Raw genomic sequence first — 12,858 nt, 5'->3', positions numbered from 1 at the left:
TTGTCTAAAGCTCTAATTAATTATGAAGACAATAAATAATTAAAATAAAATTATAAAAATAAAAAAATAAAAAGAGCATTTTGCTAAATATAAGTCCTTTATATGTTGATAGGCTGTGTTGTTTCATATTAGTTCATTATTTCACATGCTGCATTCATTATTTAAGGTTTGAATACTGAAACAAATAACAGTCATTGTTTAAATGGTTATATTTTAACATCAAAATGTAGTATTCTTTTTGTTGTATAACTTTGGATATAAAATCGCTGTGCAATGAAATTGATTATTAAAAATGAAAAATTTGTGGTATATTTTTTATTAGTGAAAGTGCCCGCTCACTTTTGACAAGACCTGTCCAAAAATATATTTCGGCCACTAATACAAATACACAAATATTGTTGCATTATTATTGTTTTTTCATTGTTTATTTCACGTTACATTTTGGTTATTTTCCCTCCAAATAAAATTTGCCCAGTGCCGCATAACATATGACCTCTAAATAATTAGTGGTTCTGTGGCAAGTAGCTAAATTTAGCACCCCTATATAAAAGAGCAGCAAAACCGTGCTTAGTCACATGGTTGCTTTCGCTTTTATGAACATGAAAAAATTAGTTTCTGATTTTATTTAAACTTTATTGAACAAAAGGAGCCGTTTACATTTCGTTACACAGGCAATGACTAATGCGATTTGTGTAATGTTCCAAAGAGCTCTGCAGCAAGACGGTGGAAAATGAAAGGGTATCTGTGCTGTCTGGCCCGGTTTAGTTTCATTCACATCAGTTCAATACAAATGTCACTGTTGAAGCTGCTTCAGTTTCATTCACTTCAGATGAATTCAATTGGGCGAAGCTGTAGTCTGGATGTTGGAGGAGTTGATAAGTATGAGCATCCATCGTGGATATGGTGCAGGTCGAAATACCCGCTGACAGGCTTATTGACACTTTTGGTGACACATCTGGAGGGCTTGACTGGGGATAGGGTGTAGGTCCAAGTAGATCACCAGGCAGGTGTTTAGACAGCCAACAGGATCAATGCAAAGATTCATCTAAACCTTTAGTATAGTGACACAACATCTGACAGACAGAAGCCGTTGCACCTGTTAATATGCTTGGCGACTGGTGTCAGTGGATAGTGGCCCGTGCCACTGGAGCTTGTGACGTGTGCTGAAGCGTTGTGTCCTGTGTCACTGAGATTGTCGCAGTACGTGTCGCTGTGTGGCTCCTCTAGTGGTGACTGACAGCGACTGCTGCTGCTGCTGACCGCCGACCGAGCATGAAGTAGGTTGTGTAACGCACACACTTAACGACAGAATAACATATAGGCTATTATATTAAAACTAAATATCAATATAATATTGTATTAGTCTAGCTAGAGATCAAAATGATATAATAATATATAATATAATAATAATTATATAATAATCTAATATTTACAGTATAAAATATTAAAATGATTAGTCCTGCTGTGAAAAAATACATTTACATAACTTTATCCATACATTTTTATATATACACGTGTTGCTAACTTGAAAAATAATGTTAAAGTATTTTAAACATAGTAGTTTGAATAACTAATTTCTAATAACAAATGTCTTGGTGACACTTAACAATAAGGGCGATTTAGTTGATGTTAGTTATTGCATTAGGTAACATGAATTAACCGTGAACAACACATCTGTTGTGCATTACTTAAACTTTGTTAATGTTAACTAAACATATATTAATCTGTTATTTAATAAATTAGGTAACACGATGCTGTAAAATGACTATTAGTGGACATTACTCTTTAATTTACACGTCTTCTAATGCACCACTTTACATTCATTCTTTATAATTAGATAATGTTTACTTACACATACACTAATGCATTTGTTCATGGATTAGATAACCTGACCTAACAATGAACAACCTATTTATTCAGCAATACTAAATCTCACAAGTAAAATACATTATTTAACACACTAGTTAATGCATTAGTTATATAATGAACATATATAATTCATATAATAATAAACTATAATTTAGGGTGTCACACCAGATGACATCAAAACTTAATTTAGTAGTGGTTTTAAAAAAGTGAATTATGTGAGAAATGTTAAATTGACAATATTAATAATATTTATTTTAGTCATGTGTGACGGTGAAAATGCAAAGTGATGTCAGCGTACATTGCAGTGTTCATTTGTACAACAATATTAGGCTTTTGTAATTTAAAATCAGTTAATTCATTTTAAATGATTAAAATTATTCTAAAATTTTTGTTTTTTTTTATTTTTGTGCTTTTTTTAAAAATTCAAACAAAACTGCACTTCTCATCCAAATTATGGCATTAGATATTTTTGCATTTTATGCTTTGTGAAATGAACGAAGTGAAAATTAAACATTCAAAAATGACACACTTATTTATTGTTTTGCTTCAATCAAAATTACTTTAAAATATGTTTATTATTACTTTTGTGCATTATATAAGTTTCCAGTTATAACTTAGAAATGATCACTGTAATTTACATAATTTTGATAATATTATTATATTTTTAGAATTATAATTTATAAATATTTATAAATCTTTTTTGCATTATATTTCATTTTTAAAAGCATTGTTGCTGACATTACCACAATTACTTGACTATGTTTGTTTAGTGAACGACAAAATAATAAAACACTTCAGTAAAATCTCCAATTTGGCGATTAAACTACATATTTTACATTCTTTTCAGATTTTTTTCTTTAAACAACTTATCTTACGCTGTTTTAGCATTACAGTGCAGAAATAATAATAATAATAATATTACTAAGCCTTTTGTATTTTAAAATCAGTTAATTAATTTTAAATGATTAAAATTATTCTAAAAATAATGTCATATTTTTATGCTTTTTTTTTTTAAAAGTCAAACAAAACTGCACTTCTCATCCAAATTATGGCATTAGATATTTTTGCATTTTATGCTTTGTGAAATGAACGAAGTGAAACTAAACATTCAAAAATGACACACTTATTTATTGTTTTGCTTTAATCAAAAATACTTTAAAATATGTTTATTATTACTTTTGTGCATTATATAAGTTTCCGTTATAACTTAGAAATTATCACTCTAATTTACATAATTTAGATAATATCAATATATATTTTTAGGATTATAATTTATAATTATTAATAAATTATTTTTTTGCATTATATTTCATTTTTAAAAGAATTGTTGCTGACATTACCACAATTACTTGACAGTATGTTTAGTGAACGACAAAATAATAAAACACTTCTCCACAAATCTCCAATTTGGTGATTAAACGACATATTTTACATTCTTTTTTGATTTTTTTTTCTTTAAACAACTTATCTTACGCTGTTTTATCATTTCAGTGCAGTAAAAATAATAATAATAATAATACTAAGCCCAGTATGTTGTATAAACAAACTCTGCAATGTAATAAATATTATTTTTTGGCGGTTTTTATATTATTAATAAAATGTTGTTCTGTCGTTAAGTGTGTGCGTTACACAACCTACTTCATGTTGGGTCAACGGTCAGCAGCAGCAGCAGTCGCTGTCAGTCACCACTAGAGGAGCCACACAGCGACACGTACTGCGACAATCTCAGTGACACAGGACACAACGCTTCAGCACACGTCACAAGCTCCAGTGGCTAGGGCCACTATCCACTGACACCAGTCGCCAAGCATATTAACAGGTGCAATGGTTTCTGTGCGTCAGATGTCCTGTCACTTAACTAAAGGTATGGACGAATTGATTTTGTTGGCTAGTCTAAACACCTGCCTGGTGATCTACTTGGACCTGCACCATATCCCCAATCAAGCCCTCCAGATGTGCCACCAGAAGTGTCAATAAGCCTAATCCGAAGGTGCCAGTGGTTTCTGTCAATTAGATGTCTTTCTCTTTCAAGCTGAACCACTTATGATCAATAACATCCTCTATAGTGGGTCCAAAGTCAAAACGGAATCTGAAGCACATCGTCAGAAGATCTCGGCATTCTGTAGAAAAGGAGAGAACTGATTAGTCTTGTATATTCTCACATGCTTAACATGAAAACTGTTTATAAAAGTTATACATAATTTTCTATTTTTACAGCCATGACAACACAGTCCTTTTATATCTGTAACAGCACTTTATGTTGAGCTATTGTCTCACCTTTGGATACACTGGGGTGAAATCTTGGATACTCAACCACAGAGCGAAGGGGCCAATATCCATTCACCATCCTTGCCAGGAGTCTTGCCACAGACGTAACATTTTCTTCTAGAGCAAAATGTACAGGCCTAAAGCCACAAGATTTTACTAGACGAGAATGCTGGTGACATCTGCAGTAGATCTGGTCAAGTCCTGTAAAGCAACAGATTTTAAGTTAGAAGAGTAGAACAGCAATTTATTATAATAATGCCATCAAAACTATTTCATTACAAGTGATCAGTGTAATAATAGTAGAAGATCAATAAGCTGGGATGTTAATAAGTGGCATTAAAAATGAAAAACAAAACAGCCAGCATAAATTCTGCAATCTAGAACTGCCGGTGACCAGCAATACCAGAGGTTTCAGCAGGGGAGGTAGAAAGAAAAGCATCTTACCAACGTGCGGTTTTAAGCGGCCCCGAAAATAGTCACTGTTGCCAAAATCAATCAACTTGACTTGAAGGGTCTTTGGATTCACCAGGATGTTATCTTCATGGACTGCTTTATGGTAAATGCCATGCTCCAAGCAGTTCTGTAATGCAAGTAGGATCTGCAGGGTCAGGTGACGTGCTACACTTTCAGTCAAGCGGCCATTGTTTCTTCTGATGAATGCAGTCAAGGTCATGCTCGGCTGCATGTACTCCAGGACATAGATATAATGTTCTCCCACGTCAAAAAAGTCATATAACTCTATGATGTGGGGACATATGGGAGACGTCTGCAGTTCAAGAAGTAGTTCAGCCTCCAAAGGTGCATAATAGGCATATCCAGGCTAGAGAAAAATATTAGAAAAATGTTATGTATGTGTACTGTAAGATGTAACTGCATAATTATAACTGTATTATGTAATGTGTATAATATAGATTCCTACACCAAAGATTCAACACGTGTTCAGATATATTTATTATGTTGTTTACTTACCATCTCCACTATGTATTCTGGATCTAAGTCTGACTCATGAACGAATTTCAGGGCAACCTGCAAAAGCAACAAAATATTAATACTTTTTCCTAAAGCAATGAAAAACAAATCATAATAAATCCAATAACACATGTGTATAATACAACATGGACATGCGTCAACATACACGCCACTCCTTTTACAAGAAGAAAGATTAAGTAAACAACATGTACCGCAAAAGTGACTTACCTTTTTTCCATCAGATTTGCGTGTTGCCAAGTAGACAGTGCCAGTGTGTCCCTTTCCCAGCTTCCTTCCAAGCTCATAATTGTCAAGAGGAGATCCTGAAAAAAACAAAACAAAATGGATATGATAGTTTACCAGGAAATATATTTCAGTTGAGTTTCATTGTGCCATAAAACGGTGTTTGCTTACTGACAAACTAATAAAACTGACATTTTAGCGACAAGATGCCAAAGCACAGATGTTTCAAAACTAGTGAAGGGCAAAAATGTATCATGATTAACCCCAGTATATTTATTATGTATATACAAATAGACACTTGTACGCATATATCTGAGAAAATGTATAGAATATTAAAGAATGTATAGCAACTTATATATCAATGTAACAAAATAGTTTTGTATAATTTAGAATTTTGTTTTATGTATGAGGATGATCAGAAGAAAGGGACAGCACCTGGGTTAAATGTATGAGTGTCACAGCAAAGGACCATGTGATATTTCAGTTTTTCTTTTTTATTAAATCTGCACAAATGTCAACAATTCTGTGTTTTTTTTTCAGGAAAAAATGAACTTAAATGATTGTAGCAAATTGCTGCAATATAACAAAGAGTGAAAACTTAAAGAGGTCTGAATACTTTCTGTACTCACTGTGCATATATATTTATAAAGTGTCGGGAAAAGTTACTTTGGAAAGTAATGCATTGCAATATCAAGTTAATCCCCAAAAAGCAACTAGTTGCATTACTCATTCACTTATTTATTCATTTCCTTTTCGGCTCAGTCCCTTTATTAATCCACCAACTTATCCAGCAACTGTTTCACACAGCGGATGCCCTTCCAGCCGCAACCCCTCACTGGGAAACATCCATACACATTTAATCACAAACACATACACTATGGCCAATTCACCTGTACCACATGTCTTTGGACTGTAGGGAAAATCGGAGCACCCGGAAAAAACCCACGCGAACACGGGTAGAACAAGCAAACTACTTAGAAATGCCAACTGACTCTGCCAAGGCCACCGCGTCGCCCTTGCATTACTCAGTTACTTTTTCTGTTTAGTAATTGGTTATGTTACTTTTTCTGACCTGGTTTGATTCCTTTAACAGGTTTTTTTTTTTAAATAGAGGAGCTCTGCAATTAACAACACACCGCATAAAAACACACCAACAACTAATAATGTAGGATTAATGTTATCTTCTGAGAACTTCCTGACCCCAGAGGTATACATGCCATATTTACAGAGTAATGAACGTTAAAAGCAATGTGTCTGATGCTTGTGTACTTTTTGTTTTATTGGTGAAGTTAAATGAGCACTAAGACTATAAGCCCCTTTTCCTTTTCTTCCATGTGTTGAGAATAATGAGAATATTTCCATTAAAGAAAATGAAAGCTCTGCCATCTTGGTTTCTGTCTGTTTCTGCAGGAAAACAATCACTGAGTGCGGGATTCAACATCAATTTTAATTCAGCAATTTTTTTTAACTCGCATTACATCACATTACAATAAAAGTAACTCAACTATTATTACCTATTTTTTTTAGTAATGTGTTACTTTACTCATTACTTAGAAAAGTATGATTATTAGGTAACTCAGGTTACTTGTAACACGTTACCCCAACACTGTATATATAACTGTATATATAACACACACACACACACACACACACACACACACACACACACACACACACACACACACACACACACACACACACACATAATATGTCAAAACAAATTTTTACTTTGGATGTGATTAATTGCAGTTAACCTGTGCTCAGCACTATTCAAACACTGATTTAAAACACCCATGTCACATTCACTCTGTGATCCGAGACTTGACATGCCTTCTGAATCTGCATTTGATTGAGAGTCTGAAAAACCAAACAATCGCACATAGCCTAGTAGGCAGTGCTCCAACATGTACCACAACTACAGCACATTGCAGATGCTCTGAATCCTGGCCTGTGGACCTTCCTACTCTTTCTCTTAAACTCTGCATTTCTTTACAAAGTTTATTCAGATGTCAGACCGAACACATTACAAGAACAGAACCATAAAAGACACATATTTTAAATGTTTATAACATGCTTTGCCCTGGATTCAAACTCATGACAACTGCATTCCAGGAGTGAACATTATCCACTCTCCACCTCTTGATGGAATGAATAGTTAACACAACATATTTTAATTCTTTCATTTGCTTAACTGTTTCTCTGTCAAAGTGGTTTCAGACCTATAGATTTGGTGGTGATTTGGATTTCAGTGTTTCATGAATCCTTGCTCTGCCCAACACTAATAAAAATTATCCAGAATTTACCGGAGATTTTTCAAGAAAAAATGATACCATGTTAAAGGAATTACAGGAGAAATGTGATGTCTCGTGATAAAAGACTAACCTTGGCTGGAGTCTGTTGTTCTAACATCTGACTTGCATTTGGAAGAATCATCCTCATCTTCATCATCTTCATTAGGGAACTGTGACGGATCCTGGAAGTCCTCCAGATCTTCATCATCCTGAGAAGCTCCTTCATCTACAGTGCATTAGATGTACAAACATTTTAATAATTTTTATAATATAAATAGATTTTATATTCTATATTTTATTTAATTTTAACAAGTCATTATAATCTGTGACCCTTTCTTCAAATGAAAGGATTCAAGACACTGTGGCTGTTTCTATGCATTTTACAAATTTGTGCCACTGAACGATAACATAAACCCAATTTCACACTCCTATCCATGTTATATCCCTTACAAAAACGGGCTTTAGTAATCTTGCGGTCCTGCTGAACAAAATAAATTGATGACAGACCAAATAAGCAGAGCAAAATATGACAGGATCACCACAGCACTTTCTGTAGTAGAGTATTACAAGAATTTAGAATTATGCGTGTGATTTTTCTGTTGTTTTCATGTGGCAATATCAACTCATTACCACAAGAACATACAGGAAGATTGCATACAGTACAAGAAAATCCTGTGGTATATACTACAGAAATGTGAAATTAATACCACATTCAACTGGAGAATATTACAGTAAACAAAATATTGTGGCAAATATTTTAAAAAAATATGAAAGTAACACCGCTAATTACTACAAGAACATTACAAGAATAATACATACAACTCTTCTTCTGTCTTATCATATGGAATAACACCGGATATGTTGGTAAGGGATGGCTTTTGTTTATTACCCATAGCACTCTTTCTGAATCAAAATCAGCAATGACAGTCATCTGATATCACTCAATTTAACAAACTGTATTTTAAGGACCAAATTAATCATAGTAGAATTGGAGAAATGAAGGGTCTTCTCATAGTAAACTGACCTGAGCTGGTGCCGGATTCATCACTGTCATCAGGGAACTGTGGTGGTTCACGCCATGTTGTCAGCATCAAGTTCTCCTGATCTTCATCATCCTCAAAAGCTTCCTCGACCTTTCTTTTTCTGCCTCTGCCTCCTAAAGTGGACCAAAATATGGATGAGTTAATTACAGATTATCATTTATTTTGGTAATCTGTTTATATTCATTACTACTCGCAATTAGGTAACCCCGAATAGTCCAAGCTTCGCAACTACCAATCTCTCAGTCGAATATTTGCAGAGGTAAATTATGAAAAGAGCATCATGACATTTTGGCTATATGGGGGTTCCTCTATGTCTGATTTCACATCGAATCACTGGTTTTCACCCCTTAAGTTGGTACATAGCCTGCTGTTATACCAACCTTTACCAGATATGTTTTTCTGTGTGTCAGTTATGTGCTCCATATGTGATTATTTATTTATTTAATTATCAGACCCCCACCAATCTCTACTCCCACAAACACCAGCCCTCCCCAACCCAGCCCCAAACCATATCATTTGACTATGTAAATCCTGATTCAGGGACACTCCTACTACTTGTAATTTTATTAACTATTTTCATTTGATTAGGTTATCGATTAATTGATTAAAAATACTTCACTCCCAACCTTACAATGCAGAATTTTAAGCACCAAGTTAACCACCCCCCCAAAAAAAAAAAGATTTTACGCACAATTTACTCCCTCTCAAGTGGTTCCAAACCTTTATGAGTTTAATGTTTCTGATGAACCCAAAAGAAGAAGAAAGCTGAAAACCTCTAACCATTCACTTCCACAGCAGGAAAACAAAAACTATTGAATTTAATGATGGCAGGTTTCCAGCTTTCTTCAGAATATCGTCTTTTTTTGTTTGACAGAAAAAAGAAAATCATAAAGGCTTGGAACAAGTAAAGGGTCAGTAAATTATGACAGAATTTAAATTTTTGGGTGAAGTATATCTCTTTAACAAAGCTGTAGAAAATTGTGTTCTTGTGATAGTAAACTGACCTGAGCTGGGGCCGGGTTCATAACTTTCGTCAGGGAACTGTGTTGGTTTACAGCGTTTTGCTGGCATCAAGTCCTCCTGATCTTCGTCATCCTGAAAAGCTTTCTCAACTTTTCTTTTTCTGCCTCCTTAAGTGGATCAAAATATGAAAGTGTTAATTACAGATTATCACTTATTTTGGTAATCTTCATTCATTACTACTCGCTATAGGGTGACCCCGAATAGTCAAAGCTTCGCAACTACCAATCTCTCAGTTAAATATTTGCAGAGGTAAATTATGAAATGAGGATCATGCCATTTTGGCTATATGGGGGTTCTTCAATGTCTGATTACACATCGAATCCCCAGTTTTCATCCCTTAAGTTCGTATATAGCCTATTTTTATACCAACCTTTACCAGATATTTGTTTTTCTGCATGTCAGTTTTGCACTCCATTTGTAAATATTTATTTAATTATTTATTTTATTATAAGACTCTGTCAATCTCCACTACCACAAACACCAGCCCTCCTCTACGCCAGCCCCAAACCATATGATTTGACTATCAGTCGAATACAGAATTTGTAAATTTAGATTCGACTATGTAAATCCTGATTCAGGGACACTCCTATTAATTGGTAATTTTTAATATTTTAATTAACTTCTTTAGTTTTTTTTTTGGTTAATTGATTAAAACGCTTCACTTCCTACATCACAATGTAGAATTTAAAGCACCAAATTCAAGAGAGAGTTCACCCAAAATTTTTTCTGGTGAACCCAAAAGAAGATATTCTGAAAAAAGCTAAAAACCTAACCACTGACTTCCATAGCAGGAAAACAAATACTATTGAATTCAATGATGACAGGTTTCCAGCTTTGTTCAGAATATCGTCTTTTTTGTGTGACAGAAAAAAGAAAATCAAATAGGCTTGCAACAAGTAAAGGGTCAGTAAATTATGACAGAATTTTCACGTTTGGGTGAAGTATATCTCTTTAACAAAGCTGTAGAAAAGTGTGTTCTTGTGGTAGTAAACTGACCTGAGCTGGGGCCGGGTTCATCACTTTCATCAGGGAACTGTGTTGGTTTACAGCGTTTTGCTGGCATCAAGTCCTCCTGATCTTCGTCATCCTGAAAAGCTTCTTTGACTTTTCTTTTTCTGCCTCCTAAAGTGCATCAAAATATGGAAGAGATCATTTCAGGTTTGCAGTTTACCGATACTTTGGTTGCACCGCAATATTATGGCTCCAAAATTTTGGTGCCACTGTAGTTTGCAAATGGTAGTATCATCATTAACGATTCTACAATTTCTTATATGTGGAAAAGTTACTGAAATGCTCAAACATTTGTGCCAGCAAATAATCAATAGACCACTTTATTTTACTTTCATTTTAATTGTCTGCATACGGGACATAGTTTGCTGCAGTCATGACAGATCATATAGCATGATCAACTATTAATTAATTTATTTTATTATTATTATTGCAATAACAACAAAAGAGTCACAGTAAATACAAAAAAGCAGAAAAAGTCTGTACAAAAATTACTTTTTTAATAATAATGGAATTGAATTGAAGTATTATGGCATTTAAAATATAGTATTTCTGACTATTTGCTTTATTTCATAGATTTGAGTTCTGAATTAATACAGTATTGCAATACTACTTGGTATCATGATACTTCAGCTGGTATAGTATCGTGGGCTGAATTAATGGTATTGTGATGACCCCATTACAGATTATCACTTATTTTGGTAATCTGCCTTCATTCATTACTACTCTCTATAGGGTAAACCCTAATAGTCGAAGCTTCGCAACTACCAATCTCTCAGTCGAATATGTGCAGAAGTAAATTATGAAAGGAGCATCATGACATTTTGGCTATATGGGGGTTCCTCTATGTCTGATTTCACATCGAACCACCAGTTTTTGCCCCTTAGGTTCGTATATAGCCTATTGTTATACCAAACTTTAGAAGATATGTTTTACTGCGAGCCAGTTTTGCACTCCGTATGTGATTATTTATTTATTTTATTATAAGACCCCGTTAATCTCCGCTCCCACTAACACCAGCCCTCATCTACCCCCGCCCCAAACCATATGATTTGACTATAAGTCGAATACAGAATTGGTAAATTTAGATTCGACTATGTAAATCCTGATTCAGGGACACTCCTATTAATCGGTTATTTTTAATTTATTTTAATGAACTTTTTTAGTTTGTTTCTTGGTTAATTAATTAAAACACTTTACTCCCTACATCACAATGTAGAATTTAAAGCACCAAAATAAAAATAAAAAGTTTACCCAAAAATAAAAAATTTTCCTCACAATTTACTCCCCTCAAGTGGTTCCAAACCTTTATGAGTTTATTTTTTCTGGTGAACCCAAAAGAAGATATTTTGAAGAAAAAAACTCTAACCATTGACTTCCACAGCAGGAAAACAAATACTATTGAATTTAATGATGACAGGTTTCCAGCTTTCTTCAGAATATCGTCTTTTTAGTTTGACAGAAAAAATGAAAATCATAAAGGATTGGAACAAGTAAAGGGTCAGAACATGATGACAGAATTTTCACATTTGGGTGAAGTATATCTCTTTAACAAAGCTGTAGAAAAGTGTGTTCTTGTGATAGTAAACTGACCTGAGCTGGGGCCGGGTTCATCACTTTCGTCAGGGAACTGTGTTGGTTTACAGCGTTTTGCTGGCATCAAGTCCTCCTGATCTTCGTCATCCTGAAAAGCTTCCTCAACTTTTCTTTTTCTGCCTCCTTAAGTGGATCAAAATATGAAAGAGTTAATAACAGATTATCGCTTATTTTGGTAATCTTCATTTATTACTATTTGCTATAGGGTGACCCCAAATAGTCAAAGCTTCGCAACTACCAATCTCTCAGTTAAATATTTGCAGAGGTAAATTATGAAATGAGGATCATGCCATTTTGGCTATATGGGGGTTCCTCAATGTCTGATTACACATCGAATCCCCAGTTTTCATCCCTTAAGTTCGTATATAGCCTATTTTTATACCAACCTTTACCAGATATTTGTTTTTCTGCATGTCAGTTTTGCACTCCATTTGTAAATATTTATTTAATTATTTATTTTATTATAAGACTCTGTCAATCTCCACTACCACAAACACCAGCCCTCCTCTACGCCAGCCCCAAACCATATGATTTGACTATCAGTCGAA

General features: G+C 34.1%; 1 protein-coding gene across 26 annotated transcripts in view; it reads right to left on the bottom strand.

Annotated features, from left to right (window-relative positions):
• Positions 1–320: 320 nt before the first annotated feature.
• The window catches only part of LOC110438664 (uncharacterized), a 38,576-nt gene continuing 26,038 nt past the window's right edge, over positions 321–12,858 (bottom strand). For 13 of the 26 annotated variants that reach the window (XM_073951199.1, XM_073951212.1, XM_073951198.1 and 10 more), the window contains 10 exons: positions 12,308–12,433; positions 10,703–10,828; positions 9,688–9,813; positions 8,665–8,796; positions 7,732–7,866; positions 5,335–5,429; positions 5,107–5,163; positions 4,582–4,957; positions 4,147–4,338; positions 3,169–3,989 (listed from right to left, as the gene is read on the bottom strand). In XM_073951199.1, the coding sequence (XP_073807300.1) occupies positions 3,880–3,989; positions 4,147–4,338; positions 4,582–4,957; positions 5,107–5,163; positions 5,335–5,429; positions 7,732–7,866; positions 8,665–8,796; positions 9,688–9,813; positions 10,703–10,828; positions 12,308–12,433 (1,475 nt within the window). In that variant the 3' untranslated portion in view covers positions 3,169–3,879. Of the gene's footprint in view, positions 969–3,168; positions 3,990–4,146; positions 4,339–4,581; positions 4,958–5,106; positions 5,164–5,334; positions 5,430–7,731; positions 7,867–8,664; positions 8,797–9,687; positions 9,814–10,702; positions 10,829–12,307; positions 12,434–12,858 lie in introns of those variants that run through there. The other 13 variants (XM_073951213.1, XM_073951196.1, XM_073951208.1 and 10 more) reach the window with 4 other exon arrangements.

The sequence above is a fragment of the Danio rerio genome, chromosome 5 (genome assembly GCF_049306965.1).
Source record: "Danio rerio strain Tuebingen ecotype United States chromosome 5, GRCz12tu, whole genome shotgun sequence".
NCBI classification, from domain to species: Eukaryota; Metazoa; Chordata; class Actinopteri; order Cypriniformes; family Danionidae; genus Danio; species Danio rerio.
Note: the sequence above shows the minus strand (reverse complement) of the source record. Positions and strands in the feature narration are given on the sequence as shown.